This window comes from Arvicanthis niloticus, chromosome X (genome assembly GCF_011762505.2).
Source record: "Arvicanthis niloticus isolate mArvNil1 chromosome X, mArvNil1.pat.X, whole genome shotgun sequence".
In the NCBI taxonomy this organism is placed as follows: Eukaryota; Metazoa; Chordata; class Mammalia; order Rodentia; family Muridae; genus Arvicanthis; species Arvicanthis niloticus.
In genome coordinates, this window is record NC_047679.1 from 64,951,503 (window position 1) to 64,976,944 (window position 25,442).

At 36.4% G+C, this 25,442-nt stretch overlaps 1 protein-coding gene across 3 annotated transcripts in view; it reads right to left on the reverse strand.

Annotated features, from left to right (window-relative positions):
• Chm (CHM Rab escort protein) overlaps positions 1-25,442 on the reverse strand; it is a 143,092-nt gene that overhangs the window by 89,107 nt on the left and 28,543 nt on the right. For all 3 annotated transcript variants that reach the window (XM_034485496.2, XM_076918732.1, XM_076918733.1), the window contains exons 3-4: positions 12,386-12,458; positions 11,008-11,132 (exon numbers count right to left, since the gene is read on the reverse strand). In XM_034485496.2, the coding sequence (XP_034341387.1) occupies positions 11,008-11,132; positions 12,386-12,458 (198 nt within the window). The remainder of the gene's footprint in view (positions 1-11,007; positions 11,133-12,385; positions 12,459-25,442) is intronic.

Consider the following 25,442-nt stretch of genomic DNA (forward strand, 5'->3'; position numbering starts at 1 on the left):
TCCTTTCACATTGTTTCCTATTTACTCTTGATATTTATTGCTACACTGAAAACTTCATTTCCAAAGTTATTATTATAGTAAGCATTTTTAGTCTAATGTTATCTTGATGGAACAGACTCACATTTGGCTTGCCTATATCGTACAGTTCTCTTCCAGAAAATTCACTCTTCTCACTGACCTGCCTTCTTGTTCAATATCTGGTCCTAATGCCTTGGATTTGACATGTCTGTTAAGTAAGCATATGCTAACTGAGTGTTAAAGGCTAACAGTAGCCCTTCTACTATCAAACCTAAACCCTACCTCCCAAAAAAAATCATCCTTCCAAAACAAGTATCTATCCTCTTTACTCATATTCTCATCTCATTTAAAATGCTTTCACACATGGCATTTCTATCATCAAATTAACTCAAGTCCCCATATTCTATCCCTTATGTTTTGTAATATAAGCTATTCTTCCCATTCTTCATAGTATTACAATAACCCTAGTTTCATACATAATCCATATTATCAATCTATGTAGTCTAGAAAATGTTACATTTCAGAAACAACCATATTTATCAGTTACTACATGTACTTTAATGTATGGATACAGTTTATCTTGCACGAATTTATGAATAACTTTCTAATTCCCCATTGGTTGTTCAATACAGATTGATTATACCTAAGCTACATCCTAAATATTAAAACATTATCAAATCCAAAACCTTAAACTCTGAAACAATCCTGGAGCCCTTCTGTTTCCAGGATGGAGGTCTGAATGAAAAATATCCCCCATAGTCTCAGGTATCTGATTACTTGGTTCACAGTTGGTGTTACAGTCTGGGAAGTTTGGGGGAGGGGGGTGGCCTTACTGGAACAAGTATATCACTGATGGTTTAGAAAGTTGAATGCCTCAGTCCACTCCCTGTTTGCTCTGTCTGCTACATGTTTATGGCTCAAGAGAAGAGCTTTCAACACCTGCTTCAAACCACCACACGACTGTTTACTATCATTCTTCCTTGCCACGACAGAGTCTTATACCCTCAGAACAGCAAACTCAAGTCAACTCTTTCTTCTGTAAATTGTATTGGTCATGGATCAAAACTATGCTGAGATTGATCATGCAGTTTCTAGAATGCCTAATATCAGTAACACAAGTGACAGCTCATGTTGGAGAAGATGTGGAACAAGGGAAACATTCATTGCTGGTGGGACAACAAACTTTTATAGTCACTATGGAGATCAATATGGTGGTTCTTTAGAAAATTGAGAATCTATCTATTTCAATATCCAGCTATATCACCCTTAGATATATACCCAAAGGACACTCCTTCCTACCACAAGGACACTAACTTAACCTTGTTCATTATGGCTTTATTCACAATAGCCAGAAACTAGAAATAACCTAAATGCATACCAAGAGAAAAATGAATAAACAAAATGTGGGACGTTTACACAATGGAATATTAGTCAACTATTAAAAATGGTATCATGAAATTTGCAGACAAAGGGATGGAACTTTAAATGAATCATCCTGAGTTAGATAACTCAGACTCAGAAAGACAAACATGGAATATATTCACTTATAAGATGATATTATCCATTAAGTAAATGATAACCAAGTTATCTGTAGAACCTGAGAAGTTATATATAAAGAAGAGGGCTGTTCAGAGAAGGAGAAACAGAATAGACTTTTCAGGTGGATTGGTGTTGGGTGAGGACAAGAATGGGAAGGATTTGTATGTGGGAGATGGGACAGAGTTGAGAGAATCTGGGGAAAATTGCTGGAACTGGGGGACAACTTGAGGGTAATGTGGAAACCTAGTACAAGGGAAACTTCCTGGAATGTAGGAGGACTTCTGATAATGGAGAGCATAGACTGAACTGGCTATTATAGCCAGAAGAGGTTCCCAGTCACTGGACTATGTGGTATTCGATTGAGTTGTTGGCTGAGGTAGTCCTGTGGAGATCCCCCCAAAACCCAGGGTGATATTAGGACAGAGGTTCCTTTCTGTAAACTGACAGCGGGGCCCATTGCTGAGGACAACATCCACATAGTTCTTTGAATGTGGCGTAGTGTGGAGCCTTCACTACTGTATTCTAGTCTTTTGGGTGTGGGAAGGTACTCTGCAGGATACTAAAAAAGAAATGTGGACACCAACCCAGCTACAAAATCTTCAACCTACAATTTGTCCTGCCTGCTTAGGTGTACTGGAGTAATTGTTGCACAGTGCTTGTAATATCTGCTTTAACTTAAGCCTCACTCCACAAGAGGGAGCCCATGCCTGACGCTACTTGGATGGCCAGGAACCAGAGTCTGGATGGCCCAGAGTACAAACATGACTGATAATAAAATGATTCCTGATATTCTGCTCTACTCATGGATCAGTATGTTATCGATTATCATCAGAGAAGCTTTCTTCAGCAGCAGATGGCAGTGGATGGAGAGACCCTACAGCCACATATCATGCTGGGTCTAAGTTGAAGGTCTCCATTGGGTCCTTCTCCTTGGAGCTTAGGGAACCACCAGAAGATGGGGAAGAATGACTGTAGGAGTGACACCTAGAGAACATGTCAACTGAATCAAATAAGCAGGACTCACATGGGTTCACACGGACTGAAACAGCAAGTATGGAGCCTCCGTGGGTCTATACCAGGTCCTCTGCATATACGTTATGGATGTTAGCTTGCTGTTTGTTGTCAGACTCTTGTTTTTTTGTTTGTTTCTAAGCTTGATATATTTTTTGAAATGTTTCGTTCAAATCTTTATGTTTGAAGAAGCAGTTAGCTTTTTTAGCCTTTATATCCGTCCTTTGTAAGAAACCCATTTTCAGTCAGTAGGCTAGATATTCTATGAATTTTACAAATATTTTCTATTGATACTACTATTTCATCTCTCATGTTAGATTTTTGGAAGCATATTTTTATGTCTATGCCTTCTTTCGTTTTCTACTATCAGTATTCTAAAATGTCTAGTTTGTTTTCCACAAGGCAGTATCTCAAAACACTTGGGTATGCTTGCTTTCTTCCAATTCCATGCACGGAGTCAATTTGGACTGATTGACCATGCTCATGAACACTCCCCAAATGGCTGAACTGCCCTCTGAAAAGTACTAACAAAGGGCTGTTCAAAAGGGATGAAGGAGATGAATGTGCCATTGAGGATGTCCATAATTTATCAGGGGTCAATCCACTGTTAAGGAGACTTACATACCTTATAGACAGATCATCTAATTTGTCTATTCAAAGAAATGAATGGACAAGTTGACTCTTTATCGAGTTTTAAACTCTGACTTCTGTATATTTTCTCCTCATTTTCCTTCTTTTATTGGTTGTTGATATCATGTTTTTAATTGTCATGTGTTTAATTTAGTTGTTGGACTCTTCACAGTGAGAGTGAGTATATCTCCAACTCTTTCACCTATCCATGGGACTCTTTTTCCTCCTATGGTGTTGCCTTGTCCACCTTCAGTGTGAGGGATTTTGCCTTGTCCCAATGTATTTTGTTTTGTCATGTTTGGCTGTTGTCTCTTAGAGGCTTGCTGAGGCCTTGATGAGATAGAGAGGAGGAGTAGATCTGGGAAAGAGGGAGAGGGGAGATAATGGGGGAGATTGGGAGGAGTGGACAGAAGGGAAACTGTGGTCAGGATATTTTACATGAGAGAATATATTTCCAATAAAAATAAAATGCCATTAAATTTATTGTCAAAATGTAATGATAACTTCAATGAAATTTAATTTAAATAACAACTGATATCATTAATGATACAGCAAGACTTTTCCTAAGTAGGTAACAATACTGAAGAAAGGACATAAGTTCCAGTACATCATGTTACCACTTGAAAGATCCTAGGCAGGATACTTAATATCACATAAGCTGCTCACCTATAAAATAGGTGTAAGTCTATTTACGGTACCTTTCCTAATGGAGTTATGAGATAAACTAACTTATGTGAAAAGTATTTAAGAAACTCAAAAACATTAATCAAACATAAGCTAGATATTAAATGTAAAGTGTTGTTAAACTACCTTTAAGTCAAAAGAAAAACTTCAAAACTTGTACCTACATTGTCTCACATGGTGGAAAATTTGACCATAAAGTGCATAAAAATACCTTTACACTTAACATTAAAAACAAAGTCAGAGCTAGAAAGATGGCTTAGCAGTTAAGATGCCCTATTTTCATCTTTGTTGCTATGAGAAAATACTGATCAGTGGTATTGGGGAGAAAAGATCTATTTGATTTAGATAAGGCAGTACATTATAGTAGGAAGCCAGGAACTCAAAACAGGAACCTGGAGGTCAAAACTGAAGCAGAGACCTTAAAGCAATATTGCTTACTGAATTATTTCCTCTAGCTATCTCAGCTATCTTTCCTAAACAGCTCAGAAAACCTGCATAAGAACTACACTGGCCACAGTGAGCTGGATCCTTCTATGTCATTTTACAGTTATGAAAATTACCCATAGACACACCCACAGGCCAACCTGCTGAGTCAATTGCTCAGTGTTGCAGCCTTTCCTCAAATAATTCTAGTTTTTGCCAAACTGATAAAAATTAACCAGCACACTACACTTGCAAAAAACCAAGGTTCCAACATCATGTCTAGCAGCTCAATACTGTCTGCAATTCCAATTCCAGAAGATCCAACACCCTCTCGAAAGAACCCACACATGTGGCATACATTCACAATATTATAAACATGAATAGAGATTAATAATTAAATCTTTAAAAATGAAAAGTTATGATATAAAATGTGATTTGTGTGTTTTCCACAGTAATGTTCACATGTCTGAATTTGCTTTCATTTTTGAAAAAACCAAAACTAAAGTTGACAACTTTCAGCAAATGTTCCATGCCTAAAGACTAAGCTAAGAAGTGACAACTTAATTAGTTACACTGCACAGATAAGACAGAATATGGCAACTTCTTTTATTACAGATTATGATGAGAACAGCATGAAAATTGAGCATAGCAACTGATTTACTCAGTAGGTATCTTGTACCTTAAGTAAAAGAGGTATTATGTAGTAAACAAAATTTATTATCCAGTGCTGGACAATCTGAAAGCTGAAAGTCAAAACATTTCATTAAAGGTATAATCAATGGTTAATAATACTGTGGGAAATGTGTACAGAAACAATTACTCTTTTGGAATTTGTCCTACTTTGACAAAGTACTAAGTTACAATATTGTCAACATCACAAGTTGGTAATGTTGTTCCTAGTTCTACAGGAAACATGGAAGCATAGTTTTACCTAATTGGTAAAATTCCTAGCTCTAGAGAAGCATTAAAACCTACTACTACTCCCAATTTTTGCTAAAAGCCAAAGTATTTTTGGAGTTCCACCAAGTGTAAAGCTGATATCTAAAAGTAATCAAGAACTAGAAACTCCTAAATACCCACATAATTACTCTGTAAAGAAAATCCTTTTAACCAAAAGAACAATATTCCCATAAATTTAAAACCTTATATTGTGGTTCATATATAAGCAGCATTTTGTAAAAAGATATTCTACTGCCAAAGAAAACTTTAGGATAACAGTTCAATTTTAGTAACTCAAATGTATTTGAAAACCATAAAAATGTATCTGCTAGATATAAAAGACATTAGTGGATTATAAGCCCTCAAAAAACTTTTTAATTATAAAATACTAAAATGATTTTAACATATGAAGAAAAAATCAGCATCATTAGTTTTGGTAAAAATTTTACTATCAAAGTAGATTACACAAACTAAGCCTAATATCACTTATAATGCTAATTTGAATCTCAAGGGCCATTATATATAAACTGTACTTTTTAAAAATTCATACTAACTAAAAACTGCTGACTGCTTTGTATAAATGCATATGCTTTAATCATTGTCAAAATGTATCTGTAACTTAAAGAGCGTGGAGATATTAATTCTATTATTATCTAATATCACTCCTCAATTATTGGTAATAAACAGGGAGCACTTCCAAATGAATATATGATATTAATAACTTGTAATCCTTACAGAAGTTAAAAATAAAACAAAACAACTGCCAATAGCTGGTTAATTTATTCAGCACAGGTGTTCGTTATTTTTCACCTTTTGCACATTTTCCCCCAATATAGCATATTGTAGAAAGTGTGTTCTTTTACTTTTAGATATACATTTTGTTCTAAGGCCATTCATTTTGATTTGCATAGTATATTATACTTTCCAGCTGTTTATTCCTAAAATACATAAATATTCCATGACTACTCAAAAGAATTACAGATCAGACTACACAAACTGTTCTAGGAAATTAAATTAATCTTGAATTTCTCCATATAATATATTGTAGAAATGTCTCCAGTTGTGTCCAATTTAAATGTTTTTTTACACATTATAGAATATACCTGAAGTATCAGCTTTTCCTTACATCTATCCTAGAACAAAACTTCATGTGATTAGCAGCAGTAACCTCGGCTCCTTACTCAGCCATAAGGTCCTTCTTCCTTCCTATGAGATAAACTGAGTTCATGACACAATTTCTCAGGCAGAAGGTTCCTAGGCCTAGGAATGAATCATTACTTATCAAAATTTTTGTTGTGATGGCATTTCATATTTGGTGTGATGGATTTAAAAGTGTGCGTGTACTTCAGTTTTACCCAGTTAAGGTAGACTCCTTTGAAGGTTCTTGGTAAAATCTTTCTATAATAATCACAGTAATAATGATGATCTCCCATACCCTTTTTGGTACATGTGAGAACTTGACTGGAATAATGACAACTATCTAGATAGTAACTGTCTAGGGACCCTGGATGGAAAACTAAAAGAGCAATACTGCTGTCTAAGTATTCTAAGGAGCATAAGCAAAATGAGCTACAAATGCTCTGTACAACCTGCCCAATTCACTCCTATCTACTGACTTGTTTTGACAACCTTTAATTGGCATGCTTTCACAGCCTAAAACAAACCCACTCTACACCATGATAAATGAATTGCTGTAAACTGAAGGAGTATATCAGATGTATTTTTTATCTCTTTTATTTTATTATTTTATTTATTTATTTCTACTGATAATATTGTTCAAGAGGTTTATTGTTTTAGAGTTCAAAATGAAGAAGTGGAATTTCAGATTCCTATCCCAATAGAATATACAGTTTTGATATCATTATCAACCCAATAAAGAGCTGGTTCATTTAAATTTAAGAAACATTTTCATTCTGGTTTAACTGTGTTATCAAAAAGGGGAAAATGATAGTCATTAACGTTCAAAAATAGAGAAGAAAATAGCACATGTTGTTGACATATGTTTAGAATAATAAAATTCCGTCTTACTAGACTCAGTGAGCAAAGGCCACTTGCAGCCAATATTGACAACCTGAGTTTGATCTCAGGCAGTATATGGTAAAAAAAGAGAGAACTGACTCCAACAACTTTTTCTCTAATGTCCACACATGTGCAAGTGATCACACACACACACACACACACACACACACACACACACACACAGAGAGAGAGAGAGAGAGAGAGAGAGAGAGAGAGATTTTATTTTCTTACTAAAGAAACAAACATGAGTATGAAATTAACATGCAACATTTTTTCAAGAATTATTTACATTTGTGTGACCCAAGTCTGTACAAAATTTAAATCTAGAAATAATGGCAACTTTACTTCATACAAACTAAGAAATATTCCTGAGCATATAAACTACAATCACAACAAATCAAGGATACTGGAATTTCATAAGTTCTCATGAGTTCAAGACCTAAGTGCTGGGAAGCATAGCAAGATCATGTCCCCTGAGATTCCACCTCAAACCAGTCAGAATGGCTAAGATCAACAACTCAGGTAATAACAGATGCTGGAGAGGATGTGGACAAAGAGGAATACCCCTCCATTGTTGGTGGGATTGCAAACTTGTACAACCACTCTGGAAATCAGTCTGGCAGTTCCTCAGAAAATTGGACATAGCATTACCTGAGGACCCAGCTATACCACTCCTGGGCATATACCCAGAAGATGCTCTAACATATAACAAGGACACATACTCCACTATTTTCATAGCAGCCTTATGTAAAATAGCCAGAAGCCGGAAACAACCCAGATGTTCTTCAACAGAGGAATGAATACAGAAAATGTATTACATTTACACAATGGAGTATCATTCAGCTATTAAAAACAATGAATTCAAGAAATTCTGAGGTAAATGGATGGAACTAGAAAATATCATCCTGAATGAGGTAACCCTATCACAAAAAAACATACATGGTATGCACTCACTGATAAGTGGATATTACCCCAAAAGCTCACAATATCCAAGATACAACTTACAGACCAATGAAGCTCATAAAGAAGGAAGACCAAAGTGTGGGTGCTTCAGTCCTTCTTAGAAGGAGTAACAAAATACTCATGGGAGCAAATATGGAGACAAAGTGTGGGACAGAAACTGAAGGAGGGGCCACCTGGAGACTGTTCCAAGTGGGTATCCATCCCATGTACAGTCACCAAAGGTAGACGCTGATGTGGATGCCAGGAAGTGCAAGCTGATAGGAGCCTGATATATCTGTCCCCTTTGAGCCTGAAATATACAGAGGTAGATGCTCACAGCTAGACATTGAAGTGATCATGGGGTCCCCAATGGAGGAGTTAGAAAGAAGACTGAAGGAGCTGAAGGGGTTTGTGGCCCCATGAGGAGAGCAACAATACCAACCAGCCAAAGCTTCCAGGGTCTAAACCACCAGCCTGGGAACACATAGGGAGGGACCCATGGCTCCAGCTGTATATGTAGGGGAGGATGGCCTTGTAGGGCATAGGTGGGAGAGGAGATCCTTGGTCCCATGATGGCTGGATGCCCCAGTGTGGGGGAATTCAAGGGCAGGGAGGTGGGAGTTGGTGGGTGGGAGTACATCCTCATAGAAGCAGGAAGAGGAGGAGGAACGGGATGGGGGTTCCTGGTTGAGGGGAATGGGGGAATAGGGATAACATCTGAATTGTAAATAAAATATCCAATAAAAAAAAAATCTTAAAAATAAATAAAGATCCTGTCTCACACAACCAAAACTGACAAGAGGTAGAGTGAGCACAGCAGAGAACTCGGACTTGGAGAGCTGTGAGTTCAATCACCAGCACTATGATCTCCACTGCTCACTAAGCTTCAGTTTATTCTCTTGTAACAACTCATGCATTTGCGTTGTAATCCAATGTCGTAAGATATATAAAGGAAGGCTATTGCGACTGCTACAAAAATCACAACCAACAACTGCATGGATGTTTTCTTCCTTCCCTTTCATTAGTCAGTTGTTTAACTTCAAAAGATCACTTAAAGGAGAGACAACCTTTGAATACCAAAAGCATTAGAAGGTTCCATGAGGCAGGATGAATAACAAAACTCAGAAAAAGCAATCTCCGAACTTTCCTAGAGTGCCATGTTGACATGAATGATGTTCTGAGGAGTGAGAAGAGTATCAACCTAATCCTCATACCACACACAGAAAAGAACTCAAAGTTGAGTTGTGAAAAATTATGCATAATATGTAACTATATAGGAAGTACTTTTCAACAAGAAAAATGCATCCAAATGAAGATATCTCACATTCAATATAAAGACATAATCCACAGAAGGGAAAATGAATAAATGACACTTCATTATTATCTGTCAAACCTTCTAGGCCAAAAATCCTGTTTAAAGAGTAAGAAATGACAAGTTAGAGATCATAGAAAGTATTCTTAAACTACAGTTACCAAAGATCAAATATCTACAAAAAAAATTCTGTAACCAACAAGAAAAAAAAAAAGAAATTCACTTTAAAAATATGTAAAAAGCATCAATCAACAGACAGTTCACCCAAAACACGTATGAATGCCAAGAAACTACAGAAAATGGTATACAAAAATGCCATCAGTGAAATTCATCCTAACATCAAAAAAGTGGGCTGAGATGCAGTTCAAAGGGTAGAGTGCAATCCCTAACACTGCATAAACTTAGGAGGGGTAAGCTCAGCACTCTGGGAGGATGAGGCAGGAGGGCAGACAGGAAGGAGCACATGGTAAGCCTAAGCAACATAAAAAACTCTAGTGCCAAATATTCAAAAATAAGTTAAAAGAATCAATGGTGCTGCCCCACTGCTCTACATCATGTCCCAATAGAGTAAGAGACAGAGCCCCTTGCAATAAGTAATGGGAATATAAAATGCTTTTAGCCTGTGCATAGCAAAGAAAACTGTCAATCGAGTAAAGAGGCAGCCCACAGAATAGAAGAAAACCTTAGCCAACCATATTTCTGATGGGATTAGGATAGTATACACAACAAACTCAAACAATTTAACATCAAGAAAACAATTTTAAAATCGAAGATCTATTGTTAGTTTATTTGAGAAGCAGACATACTGACTTCCATAGTGGTTAGGCCACACTTATACAACAGTATTAAAAAATGCCTTTTGTCTACATTCTTTTTATTTTTTCTTAAGAACTAATTTATTGTATGTGAATGAGTGTTTAGCCCGCATGTATATATGTATACCACATGCACACCTGGTGTCCAAGGAGGTGAGAAGAGTATATCAGAGATCTTAGAACTGGAGTTATGGATGGTTGTGAGCCACCATGTTGATGTTGCGAATAAACCCTGGGCTCTCTGTAAGTAAGGTACCTCTTGAGCAGTCGGCCTACTTTCTTATACCACTCAGGACCACCTGGGAGCTGGTCCCTCCTATATCAATCATTAGTTAACAAAATGCCTCTATGGACTTGCCTACAGGCCTCGAGGCATTTGCTCAATTGAAGCTACCCCCTACAGATTCCTATAGCTTGTGTGGAACTGATAAACTAACCAGCACAGCCCTACTGTAACATAGGATTGTTACAAAGAGAAAATGAAGTGCATGGCATTGATGTTAGACGTTTTTATACCAAAACCAGAGAACACTGAGGGTTACAGCTGAAAAAGAAGAGAAAGCCAATGTATCCATTTCACTATAACAGTATCCTTATCACTCAAGTCTCCTGAAGAAGTGTGAAAAGGGGAAAGAGCTGTTGTCTTATTGAATGCTATATAAATGGTTTTCATACCTGGCGTAACAAAATACTTCTACATGTTGAATTGTTTTGTCCTTGCTACTAAGAAGAATAGCTTCTTCATTTTCAAGTATCTGTTCTTGCCACATTGAATTTTCAGTCACAACATCACTATTTTCCTAAACAAAACACAGAAAAGGAGTTTTAACTAAATTGAAAGGAATGAATTAAGAAATTGCCAAGAGAAATTGTATCCTGTCTTAAATTCATGTTTTTATTTGTAATCACATAAAAATTTAATGACTTTACAATAACTGAACTGACTCCAACAACTGCCAGCTTCAAAGAAAGCAGGGGCAAACAATGCATAAAATGTATCAAAAGCTAGCTTTGGTATACAGGTGTCTAGGAGGCCCTGTTGTGTCTGGAAGATGCTGTTTCCTTCAAGTTATCCACTACCTCTGGCTCTTACATTCTTTCTGTTCCCTCTTCTGCATAGATCCCTGAGCTTTGATGGGAAGGATGCAATAGGATAAAGACATCTCATTTAGGGTTTAGTATTTTAAAGTCTCTAACTCTCAGAATGTTGTCCAGTAGACCACACCCATTTTATGCAATGATATTTAAAGTATAACCTCACTGCAGCTTTATCACCCATCATTTTGTCTTCAGGAGAGTCACTGCTGATATACTCTATTAAACCAATAAAAGCAAGTACCATGCTTAGTAGATTAGTTAAATGCTGTAAAGCAACAATTCTTAGCTACCTGAATAGTTTCCTGGAATAATATCATCTCTTTTCCCATCCTTCTTAGCTTACTTGAGAGACAGCAGGTTCTGAGTTCATGTAAGATATTCTCAGCAAAAGTTTCATTTCAAGACACATATAGCCATTTACATAAAATGAGACTTATAGAAAATGTTAGCCTATATAATGGCATGACTAAATCTCTACTGCACAGCCAGTTATCTCTAAAACCCTTCCTTACAGTGGGTACTCACCTGTAGTATTAAAGAAGGTACTTTAGAAAATATAATTTCTGAAAGTCAATGTTTTTCTCTTTCTTTTTCTTTTAAGTGATTCTGCCACATGATAGAAGTAAACATACAAACCAGAGACTATTCCACATTGTTTTCTTCTTCAAATAAATGATACTACATGTAACATCTTAAAAATATCATAATGCAAAGAATAAGTAATAAAAGGTGAGATTTTAAAATGGCTGGTAAAATTTCTGTGAATGATTCTGTAGAAAGTCTTTCTTCATATAACATTAGCTTAAAAGTAATTGCATTTATTTTTGTCAAACAAGTGAATGAAAATAAGGTACCTATCTCACATGACAGAAACAGAAAATATTTCATCAATGAATAGACATTATATGACACAAGATATAACACAGTGACTTGCAATATCAGATCACTACTTTACCTGGTATTCCTTTAGCCAGGACAGCAGTCCTGAAAAGCTGAAACTGGCCCAGTTTCCTCCATAGTAGCTTCTTCTGTAACAATGAAAATAAAATGAATATAAAAATCAAATCACTGATCTCTGTAAACTAAGCCATCATTGATCTTTAAACTCGCATTGTTTTCCCATACTGCTGTCCCAAGTATTCCAAAGTACATGATTCAGTTGTAGAAATAAGAGGAAATAGGAAACTGGAGGAAACGGTTAGTCTCAGATCTCAAAGCAACTTTTCCTGATATAACAGTGTAAATAATATTTGCCTTTCAGAAAAAAGAAAATTGTTTTCTTCGGGGATCATAGGGAAACTCAGTTTCAAATCACCAGCATTGTGAGTTCTAGTATTGATTCATCAGAATACCTAAGAATCACAATGCTGGGAACTGATGGGAAGGTGTCTGTAAGTTGATAAACTTTCAAAAACATATGCCAGCTCCTTTTAAAATTACCCTATGACTCGGCAAATGTATTCCTAAGCACAAACATATTTTCAAGAATGTCTTTTCATCAGATTATTAGACCCAAAGTGGTAATATAATTAACAGGAAAATGTGTAAACAAGTTAAGCTATATCCACAGAACATATACTTTTACCAATGTGAAAACAAAATACTGACACATACAACAACATAGATCAATTTCACAATTTTTATTCTGAATGAAACCTTAAGCCACAAGGAGTATACATTCCATAATTCCATTAATGTAGCATTCAAGAGCAAGCTAATATAATCTATGACTAAAAAAAAAAAACATGAGTGTTTGCCTCAGAGTGGGAGTGTTAAGTTTTAAATTATATAAGTATATACATTTTAAGAACATACCTAAATGATATACTTAAAATCTGTACATTTCACACTATATAAAATTTAACTTTGAAAAGAACCATAAGCAAATATTAAGTATTTACTAACAATGTGAATGCTAAAATCCTGAGTGACAGAAATTACTAGAGTGTACAAATCACTAAGACTGAGAGATTTATGGACCCCAGAATGAATATGTGGATGGTTACATAATACACAGCAACTACATCCAAATGGCAATCATAGAACCTCTGTAGTAAACTCATAGGTACTCACATCTCACTGGTTTTGTTTTGTTTTTCAAGTTTTCTGTACATTTGAAGATTAACACGATAACATGTAAGAAAAACAGAAGTAATCTGAGTTTTTGAGTACTGACTACAATATGTCAATTTCTAAGGTATTTTTACCTAATTATGAAGAGACTAAGAAAACTCTTAGCGAAGCCACTGTGGTGTCACTATTAAGTAACCTGAGGTCAGTTCCTGGTCAAAACCTATTTTTTGTCCCCTCCACTTGGTCAAATGGTTTTTGACAGAGCTAATTAGCCCTTGTATTTTTCCATGCAGCTCCCATTTTCAACTTTTCCTGTTGATTTGTCCCTAACATCAACATCTGGTGATCTCATCCAATTACGTATGTAAAAGGTGAAAGCATGGTTTCCATTACTGTGGTCTGACAAAACATGGCAAGACAAACATTAGTAAACTCACTATAAAACCAGAATATTCTGACAAAACTCATTTTGATATCTCTATGGTTTTAAATATGGTTTATGACATCTCTTAAAGATATTAGATATCAATATCAAGAGGACTGAAACAAATAGAAAAAAAATCAATATGACATTCCAATATGATCTCTGGAGCAAACTACAATAGATATGATAGAAATTAAGGCCACTGGATGTTTTGTTTTAACTTTAAAGATATGGCTTTAGAACTGTGACATTTAAATCCAATTTATAAAATGTTTTTCCATTATGCTTAAAACCGATTCTGCAGGGGGAAATAAGACTAGGTTACTAGTTTTGATTTTTAAGCCTCAGAGACATGATTTAAAGACAAAGTGAGGATGAGGGGGAAAAAAAGGAAAAAATGGTACAGCATGTTTCTGCCAATTTTGTATCATCACTGCCTTTGTACATTGAGAAAAGTAAGAAGCACTTGATGAGGGAAAACAAAGTACATTTCTACTGTCAGGAACAGTTTCTGATGATGAAAAAGATTTCCTTAAAACTAAAGTCTCTGGGAAATTGGAAAATAAATATTCATGATATTTAAACAGGAAACATAAAAGTAGAATCTAAAGTTCTCTAATGTCCCAATATAAATTAAGTGTCCTAAAGTCTTTAGCAAAAATAAATAGACAAAAAAAAAGGTATAATGAAAGAAAAAAAAAGGCCTGGCAGTGGTGGTGCACGCCTTTAATCCCAGCACTTGGGAGGCAGAGGCAGGCGGATTTCTGAGTTCAAGGCCAGCCTGGTCTACAGAGTGAGTTCCAGGACAGCCAGGGCCACACAGAGAAACACCCTGTCTCAAAAAACAAAACAAAAGTATAATGGAGCATTTTTTAAAGATAATCCCCTGTGTTATAGTACCATAGTATGTGAAATATTGTCTTAAAACTGCATAAAATATCGTTTTAATTTATCTACAGTTTTATACAACCTAGTCCAAATACCACCTAAGCTTTTCAAGATAAAATAAGAAAAAAAAAGATTAACTGTATCAATATCAATCAATAAATAAGAATAACAGTGACATAATAATTCTAGATATTTCTTAAACTTTCCATAGGTTTTGTATCAGTTTGCTTCATTTTATCCAAGAGAAAACATATAATATACAGAGATGACTCTATTAATGAGCACCAACCCCTTCCTTTTCTACTTGGCATAATTTTAATTCTTTACTGACAGTAGCAGGGACAACCACAGGATGCTATATTATATACTGCATTGTGAAACAGCTTCAATAAACAAGCCCCAAAACACTGACAAAAGACGGAGCTACTGGCATTCAGACACATTCATCTGGGAATCATTTTCCTTAAGAAACTCATAGTGGAAAATACATTCAGACAGGTACACAATAGGTTTTAAGATTGCTTAGTGAGAAAGAGGGCCAGCCTAGCTCAACTCTAATAATATTCCTCTGTATCCCAGCATCTCACAATTCCTCTTCCTAGGGCAAGACTAATAGCACTTTCCTTTGACAGCATTTTATCTCTCCAAGTTTGTTTTCAGAAGTATTGTCTCTTGAATCTACAGCACTTTTATGAGAAAGATACAAAATGCTTCATTTTATGGGGGAGCCCCATGAGACTTGTTACCAGTAAAGGCAGCACAGCCCTGAGTAACAGAACTGATACTCAAACTCAGTTCTCCCAAATACTAACCCTGTCTATACCAACACACAAATCTGCAACTTTAGACTAGGCATCATTAGTTAGTCCTCAAGATAATGGTAGCTATGGTAAAATACAGCCTCCCACCTGCATACTGAAATGAAGCTTTCCGCTAATCCTAAATTCTACCTCTCCAAAATGAAACCACACACTGACTACTAATAGTTGTCTCAAAGGAAAAAAAGCCTAATGACAAAATAAAAATAGAAAACACTAGGTTTCAGAAAGTTAACAAATGGTTTTCTAGTGCCATGGCATTTCGGCACCATTAACTATTACAATGTCTGCTGTAGCTTTCAAGAGAGAATACAGCTCTATATAGCATTTCAAAATGTAAAATGACCAATGAGCACACTTTTTGAGAATGTTGAAGGAAGGGCATTTAACAACACATTTTGAGAAATAATAGCTGAATTTATATTAAGGGGAAGGAAAACCCACATGCCATTGTCATTTTATATTCACTCTTTCATTTAAGTGTCTCTCTGCCCCGTAAATATTATCTACTGTAAACTATGGGTTTCACATATTTAAAATTAGGAACATAAGTAAACCCTAGACTGACTTATAAGCAAAAGCAATGGTATGTGTTTACAAACTCCAGATGGCATAAAGTCTAGTTTTGTTTGCTTTGTTTCATAACAGCAGTATAATCATCTCAACACTGTCTATTTCTAATGTCACAGCTGGGAGGACTATTCATTTCTAGGGCCCAAAATTTGATTGGCTCTCTCAAATTCAGAATGCACAAAGAAACAAAAAAAGAAAACAATTCTTGCCAGCTAGTATTGGTCTGTCAGCTATTAATGAGTACAATGTGCCCTGTAAATTAAACAACGGATCAAACCTGCCCTCCTTGGTACAGTAAGCAGTGTCAGTCTCAGCAAAAAAAGGTCAGTTCCATTTAAATTTGTTGGAATCCTACATTGTCATGACATGCCAATATCATCCTGTTAACAAACAATATGCCATAATTCTAGGACATAGAAAACATACTAAACTTGATCCCTAATAACACAATGATTCATTTAGCAAAAGTTCAACATACATGCCATACAAGGAAGTTGTACTCCTTCCACCATCCCCTACAGTCTTAGACAATTAGGTTGGACCTTCATGATCAAACTGAAGATTAATTCTAATATTAGAAGATAACCAGGCCCTTTCTTTGTCGTTCATGTCTTAAGAAATAAAAAGTTTATGCACTTATCATCTCACTTGTCACTCCTCTACTGATGACTCATAAATTGGTCCCAATCTGGGCCCCTCTGCTCATCTCCAAACTCAGATCTGAAAATGCAAACTCTGAGCCATCAGTTTGTTAGATATCTCCCTTTCTTAAACAGCCAACATGTACTTCAATTCTCTATATCTAAAGGACAAAAAATATTTGCCAATAAGCCCCAACCGAGTCTTCTTTTCTTTCCTCATTTCAACAAACAGAAAACCAACAAAAACAATGGCACTGTTATAATTATCAATGATGAAAAAAATGAACTTTGCAAATATTTCTTCACGTATCAACTGTAATTAATTTGTCAAACCTCTTCTGTCCTTCCTACCCTCCCTTCTAGTGTCTTACTATGAAGATCCACTTATTTGCTTACCTGTCTTAAATGTATTCATCTCAAAGGTTTTCCTACCTCTAGCTTCTTCCCTTTTCAATCCAAGCTCAACACTAAAGCCACTGGACCTGTCTGGAGAGACCCCATTATGTCTTTCTCAGGTTTAAAGATGTCTGATGGATCAGTAATGCTTATGGAGCCAAGTACAAAATTCACAGCTTCACTCTATATGGATCAGTCACAAGTTCATATTCAGCTACACCAATGCCTGACTGAGCCAAGTGCCTTCATGCCACTTTTATTTGTAATACTGATTGCCTATACTATGCCAACATTCTAGTCCATCACAAAACTAATAACAGTACTGGCCAAACCACTCAGAATTCTCACCTCCTCTATGCAGCCAGAAGTTCTTCTGCATAAATAATCAGAAGTACGGTGTGCTCCCATAACTTTGCACTTACTTATATAAGAGTTCTGTCACAGTGTTCTTCATAAATAATATTTTTCTTCTCTTTTCCCACAGTTTATATTTTATTTTTATTGGATATTTTATGTATTTACATTTCAAACGTAACCCTTTCCTAGTTTCTCCTCTAGAACATCCCTCTCCCCAACCCCTCCCTCTGCTTCTATGAGGGTGTTCCCCCTCCCACACACTCCCACCCCACTGCCCTGGCATTCCCCTACACCCCTACACTGGGGCATCAAGCCTTCACAGGACCAAGGGCCTCTCCCCCCATTGATGACAGATAAGGCCATCCTCTGCTACATATGCAGCTGGAGCCATGGGTTCCTCCATGTGTACTCTTTGGTTGGTGGTTTAGTCCCTGGGAGCTCTGGGGGAAGGGTGTTAGTTAGGTGATATTGTTCTTCCTAAGAGGTTGCAAACCCCTTCAGCTTCTTCACTCCTTTCTCTAACTCATCCATTGGAGACCCTGTGCTCAGTTTAATGGTTGGCTGTGAACATCCTCCTCTGTATTTGCCAGGCTCTGGCAGAGACTCTCAGGAAACAGCTATATCAGGCTCCTGTCGGCATGCACTTCTTCACATCCATAATAGAGTCTGGGTTTGGTGTCTGCATATGGGATGGATCCCCAGGTGGGGCAGTCTCTGGATGGCATTTCGTTCAGTCTCTGTTCCACTCTTTGTCCCCGTATTTCCTTTATACAGGAGCCCTTCTGGGTTAAGAATTAGAGATAAGTGAGTGGTCCCATCCCCCAACTAGGGGGCTTGCCTAGCCTCTGGATATGGTCTCTACAGGTTCTTCCTCCTCTTTGTTGAATATTTTTCTTAATGCAGTAAACATTTCTCTATTTTCCTAGCCATTTATGGTATAGTCTTATTCACAAAATATATAACTTTGTGCTATCTTAGTCAAATATCTCTATTTTGGTAGAGGAAAATGGCTTGCATTTTTCTAAACTATCTAATTTATTTACACTAATATTAAGATGAAAACTAATATGATTGCTCTCATTTCAGCAGTCACCTATAAGCAGTGGTTCTCACTGTAATCCCCTTGCTTTTTTCTTTTATTTCTTTGAAAATAGTTTTTTCATACAATTTATTCTGATTGCCGTTTCCCTTCCTCCAAGCCCTATTAGACCCTGCCACCTCCCTACCACCCAAATCCATACCCTTTCTTACTCTTTCTCATTTGAAAACAAATAGGCATCATTTAAATAAGGAAGGAAAATAAAATAATAGGATAAAACAAACAAACAAACTTGCATAGGACAAAACAAAGGAATAGAGAAACAGCACAAGAAAAACACAGACACTGGGATATACAGATTCACATAGAGAGAAAGCCTCTAGAGACACAAAATTAGAAACCATAATATGTACCTAATGCTTGTAGAAAGGAAAAAAAAAAAAAAACCAAGGCTTTGTTTCAGGCATCTACTGCTGGGATCTGCCCTTAAGTGTGTTTTGCATACCCCAGTGAGACTCCTTGAAGAAACTAATTTTCCTCTTTGAATGCTTATCAAGAAGAGGCACCTTCTAAGTTAGGGATAGGAGCACAAAAGCAGACAACCTAACCTTGATTTCCACAGAGGAAGGCTACTACAGTGACACTTCACAGTAGGAGTAGTTTTGAATCAATACTGGTTTCCTTTTTGATGAGTCAATAATCATTGAACACCTAGAGTACTGTTTTTTCTTTCATTAGAGAAGTAACACATCATTTTATTTAACTGTTTATATACAATTTAATTCCCGAGCAGAAAAATAAGCACAAAATTGATTTGACAGACAATTGCAGATGCAATATCTGAGGTGATTCAATGAAGTAAAATTATATTAAACAACAAAACCTGCCTCTAGTAAGAAATCCACCGTATTCTATGAAAGGAGTAAGGTAGAAAATGATGCTACCTGTCAATGCTACAATGTCTTTTATGTAAGATAAAGTCAACAGGCATTGTCATGACCACCTCCACTCACTGAACTCTATAACCACAAAATCTAAATGATTATATTTTATTACTCTACAATAACTCGAAGATTTCTTCTTCATGGTGTAATTATAAAATTTAAGATATTTAAAATCCATATCCCCTATTAGGGTTAAAAGACAATAATGAAGATAGGAGTTCGCCTCATGGTGTCCAAGGATTGGAAATCTACATGATGAGTTCAGTTGGTTTTATAGCCAGCTTCTTCTATGTATTTCTTGAGAAGTCCTAAGTCTTGACAAAGCAGAGGTGCTTTCTCACAGTGGTTCCACACCTACTAATAACTACGTTGAGAAGAAGGCATGCTGATTCAATGGTAAGGAAAGAGTGAACACAAATGGCTCCACACTAGTACCTATCTCTCCTGGCCTTAGAAAGGTCTAGAGGTAAGCATCCTAACTTGAAAGGTGGAGAAGTTATCAGAAATCCTGATGATCTTATATAGCACAATGGAGACTAAAGCCCAACTCTGGTTTATTTGTTTGTTTGTTTGCTTTTTTCTTTTAAAAATTAAATTATTTTATTTATTTACATTCCAAAAGTTGCTTCATGTATGAACCCCAACTCTGAAATGACAAATGGCCAACATTGTATTAACTTCTAAGATATCAAGTGAGATCAATTTTCCTTTTAAGGCCTCACATAATCTCATTTAATTGTATAGTTGAGTCAAATATTTACCTATTTTAAAAGATTTTTTTTTTATTGTTCTGTCAGTATCAGTGTTCCAGAATAATACAGTAGCACTATATATTCTGCTACTCTTAGGCTGTAAGGATATATAAATGAACAAATAATGACCCCTGAATATCTATAGATAATAACACAATGTAAAATTTTTATGTTAAAAATGTTACATAAATTTTAAGGTACAAACAAATACAAAATTTGATGTTACTAGAAATATTAAGAAAAACGTCACTGGAAAACTATTTTATTTGTTCTTGGGAAAGGAATAAGAATTATGGAAGGTTTTTTTCATCTCATAATGCTTTATCTGGGCATCTTTTCTTAACCTTACAGGTTTTTTGCTTATTATTATTATTTGTGGATTTGTGGTTTCATAGGATTTCTGTATGTGTGAATGTGTGTCTCTGCATCTATGTGTTTCTTGCACTTTTTCTTTGACTCTTTATTATTTCAGTTTGTTTGCTTTTTCCTATTCCAGTTTTATCTATTATTACCATTATATATTTAGATGCCTGTTTGAAAAAAAGCAAAGGGAATGAATTTGTGTAACTGGTAAAATTGAGAGGGGTTGAAAGGAGTTGGAGGAAAGGAAACTATAATCAGAATATGTTGTATGGAAAAAGCGCTATTGTCAATAAAAAGAATTATCTACACAGAATGGATAAAAGCCACACAGAATAGATAAAAGCATAAAGTTGTGAACAAGTAGAACATTTTGACAAAGAGTACATGGTGGGGTGTGGCAGAAGGATGACTGTAGTTGAAGTGGAAAATTTAGCTAAGTAAATGTATACCACACATGAATGTAGTACTATAAATTATTCTACTTGCAGAAACAACAACAAAACCCAAACTGAAGCCCCCAAATTAACACACACAAAAAATGCTTTGAACAAATGAGGTACATATAATGACTCTGCACATTTAATCTCCATTTGATGAAACACTTCCTACCAAAAACCCCAGCGGCCACTATGCTGGGAAGCAGTTCTCTATAGCTCCAGTCCTCCATTCTAATCTCTCCAGACTTATTCTTAGTCCTGGAGCAACCTGCTTCAGGAACCCCTCTTCTCACCCCATATAAACTTTCTGAGCATTCTGCCTCTTGGTGTGGACCCCCGTCCACCTAGCTCTTTCCCCCTGACCCTCTTAGCCTTTACTTCTAGTCCATCTCCATTCCTTTGTGGGATCTATCAGCAGAAACACTATCAAGGACCCCACAGCCACCACACTTGCCTAAGACCCAGAGAAGGCAATAGCAATCAAAGAACAGAACACATAGTACACCCATCATGCATCAGACCAGGTATTTACCACAAGAAACACCTCAAACATCTTAACTCCACATGCCAGTGTAAAACCACAAACATGAACAGCCAAGACAATATGCCTTCTTCAGAAGCCCATAACCCTACTCTAATATGACCTGAGAAATGCAACATAGCTAAACCACAAGAACTTCAAAATACCAATTATAAGTGTGCTCAAGAACCTTAAATACTTTAATGAAAACAAAAACAGTTAAATAATAATAACATCTCAAGACATGAAAGTGTAAATAGAATGACTGAAGAATGCCCAACAAAAATATAGCTAGCTTATAACTATCAAAGAAGATAATGGGGAAGAAATTATGCAAAATGTAACATTAAAGGCATAAAAATGAAAACAGAAAGATACCTCAAGAGGAGTGGAAAAGATAAAATGAACATGTATGTGAAATCAGTTCATGACCCTAGGTCTTCTAGCCTCCTCTGCAAATGGGCTAGCTGTACCCTGTCCCTACTTACAAAAGAAATTTTCACCAAACTTTAAGCAAGATCATGAAGCTACCACATGGCATTTCACAGATAAAGTGTTACTTGGCTTCCGCTTCCAACGAGAACAGCTGAAAGAAGTGCTAAGACCTGTGGTGAAGACATCTGCTACCAGATGGATTTTCTCACAGCCTCCATAGTCACTGAGAAGTGAAATTACTTCCTAGACAATCTACTCTTTCTTCATAGCAATATGAAATATTCCACTCCCCAGAGCAATAACGGAAGCTGCAATAACCTCCCCCATTATCATCAGCAGAATGATCAGCAGTCATTTGACTCAAGAAGTGACCATTAAGTCAGCATGGCAAAGCCAATGCCAGGCCTCCATCTTTAACTGAGTGGGCCATAACCAACCCCAGGATACCAGCTGATAGGCATATAGGGGTATAGCTCAGCCATACCCCTCCGTGTTCACTCCACAAACTAGACATCTAGAAGTAAGAACAGAAGTAACTTTGAATTCTTTCATATCCAGAGAGCAAATACCAAAAAAGACATCAAGATTACCTACCTGCTCTTTGCTCTCTAAGCCACAGGAAAGTGTTTCTAATACCTATAACTATTTGTCTTGCTCCAAGAAGAAAAATAAACTACCGCCAGCCAACACAACAAGATAAAAAAAATCATCCAGTGTTTTTACAATATGCTTAGAGTTCTCTGAAAATGTAGTTTAAAAATAGGGGGCCATACAGGGTACAACCCTAGAGGAATAGAACTCAGTGAATAAGATATAAATAAAACAAGTTAGATATTAGTATTTGCTATTCATATACAAGACCAGCTCAAATATTGTCTGTTTGCCTGGAGTGTTTTAACTACAAATACTGACAGCCTAAAAGCAGGCTGTCATGTAATAAATGTGTTTGCTTTGGTGGAGACATTCTTTAGATTCTCTGAATTGGAGTTATAGGGCTGATATTAAAAATAAAATCTGTTCTATTTGAACTTTCTAATTGTGACTGAACTTGTAACTCTGGACATGTAATGAAAAAAAAAAAAAAACAAACACATGTCCAGAGACAAAATGATAAAATTTCTGCTTCTTGGATAATCATTAGTCTATCTTTGTTCTGTGAAACTTGTATAAAGAATCAACCTGACTGCTAGTCAGACAGAGCTGCAAGATTCCCCTGACCACAGCACCTGACTCACTTCTCCCTCTTTGACCCCTTATCTCCTCTAGGACCACTCTGTCAATGGCCAGAGCTGGCCCCAGAGAAAAAAAGAAGAGGTCAACATTGAATATATTCACTAAAAGGCTGAAATGATAAAAGGTAGAAAACAATGGAAAGCTGAAAATACGATTGCAGAAATATATCTGAATATTACTAAGTTACACCACATAAAATGAACAAGATGCATTTAAAAGACAAATCTCCAGAAGGCAACAAACTTCAAAACAGTAGCTTACTAGTGGACCATTTGCCTAATATACATAAATACTTAATTAGATACAAAGCAATTTGCCTACACACACAGGGGGGAGGGAGAGAGGAAGGGAGAAGAGAGAGAAAGAGTGCACACGTGTGCACAATGTGTGTGCACTGTTTTTTTTTTTAAAGGTACACTGTTCTACTTTCTTTTCTGTTGTGATAAAACTCTGACCAAAAGCAACTTAAGGGAGGAAAGGGTTTCTTTGGCTCATATTTCCAGGTCATAGTTCATCAGATAGGGAAGTTAGGACAGGAACTCGAGGCAAGAAACTGAGAGCAGGCCAGCTTATGAGTACATGCATACCTAGTAATAGCAAAGTCACTCACAGACAAGGCAGTAAGGCACAAACTAGAGAGGAATGCTGCTTGTTGACTCAACCACAGACCCATACTTAGCTAGCTTTCTTATAAAACCCAATAACAACCTGCCCAGGGAATGGTACTGCCAACAGTATTCTGGTATGCTTCTTAAAGCAATCCCCCAAATCTGATCTGATCATTAGCCATCATGGAAACATGAATTAAAGCTATTATGAGTTGTCACTATACAACTATCAGAATCATTGAAATTAAAAAAAAAGAACAGTGACAATACCAAATTCAACCAATGACACAAATTGAATCACTCATTCATTGTGAGGAAAAAAATCTAAAATAATATATGTACTCAGAAATAGTTTCTCAACACTTTTAGAAAGCTAAACATGAAATTAATATATGGCCCAGAAAAGGCAATCCTAAGAGCTCATATTCACATTCACTCACATTCACATATTCTCTCTCTCTCTCTCTCGGTCTGTCTCTCTCTCTCTCTCTCTCTCTCTCTCTCTCTCTCTCTCTGTGTGTGTGTGTGTGTGTGTGTGTGTCTGTGTGTGTGTGTGTTCACATAGCAATTTTCTCTGATCTTGGAATCAGCTCAGATGCCCATCACTGAGTTTTTACACAAGCAATTAGACACACATAACAAAGAATACTCTCTTAGTCACTGTTCAATTGCTGTGAAGAAACACCGTGACCAAGGCAACTCTTATAAAAGAAATCATTTAATTGAGACTGGTTTACAGTTTCAAAGGGTTAGTCCATTATCATCAACACAGGAAGAATAATGATAGGCAAACAGGCATGAGGCTGAGAGCTTACATCCTGATCTATAGAGAGGCAGAGAGTCAGGCAGGCAGGCAGGCAGGCAAAGGAGATTACCACTGGGCCTGGTGTGAGCTTTTAAAGCATAAAACTCCACCCCCAGTAACACACCTCCTCCAGGGCCATACTGATTCCAACAAGGCCACATCTAGCCATTCCCAAACAATTTCACTACCTGGGCATTAAACATTGAAATAGATGAGACTAAGAGAGCCAGTCTCATTCAAACAATCACAATTACTAAAAGATTTTTTTAAAACAAACTATTGGAAACATACAACATAAAAAATGCAGGGAATTATGCTGTGTGAAAAGGGGAAACATCTCAAATTTACCTCCGAAGCCAGATTAGTGCTCTATAACCACTATGCATAAATAGAGTTTTATTCAATAAAGTTCATTTAACAGTCTATGTAAGGAAGCAGTATATAACTGAAATCCTAGCACTCTGCAGGATGAGGGGAGTAAAATCCAAGTTTGAGGCCTGTCTGAGCTATATAGCAAGATGCATTCTCAAATAAAAGCAGAACAAAGAATACATAAATAAAAGGTAATGGTAACTGCTTCTGAAAGCTGAAACTGGTGGGATACAGAGAGGAAGAAACAGAAAGATATACTAATACTTCCTTTACTTTTCTTTGATCTTTAGTCATGAGAGTTGTAATAAAAACTACTTCAACATGGTGAACAAAA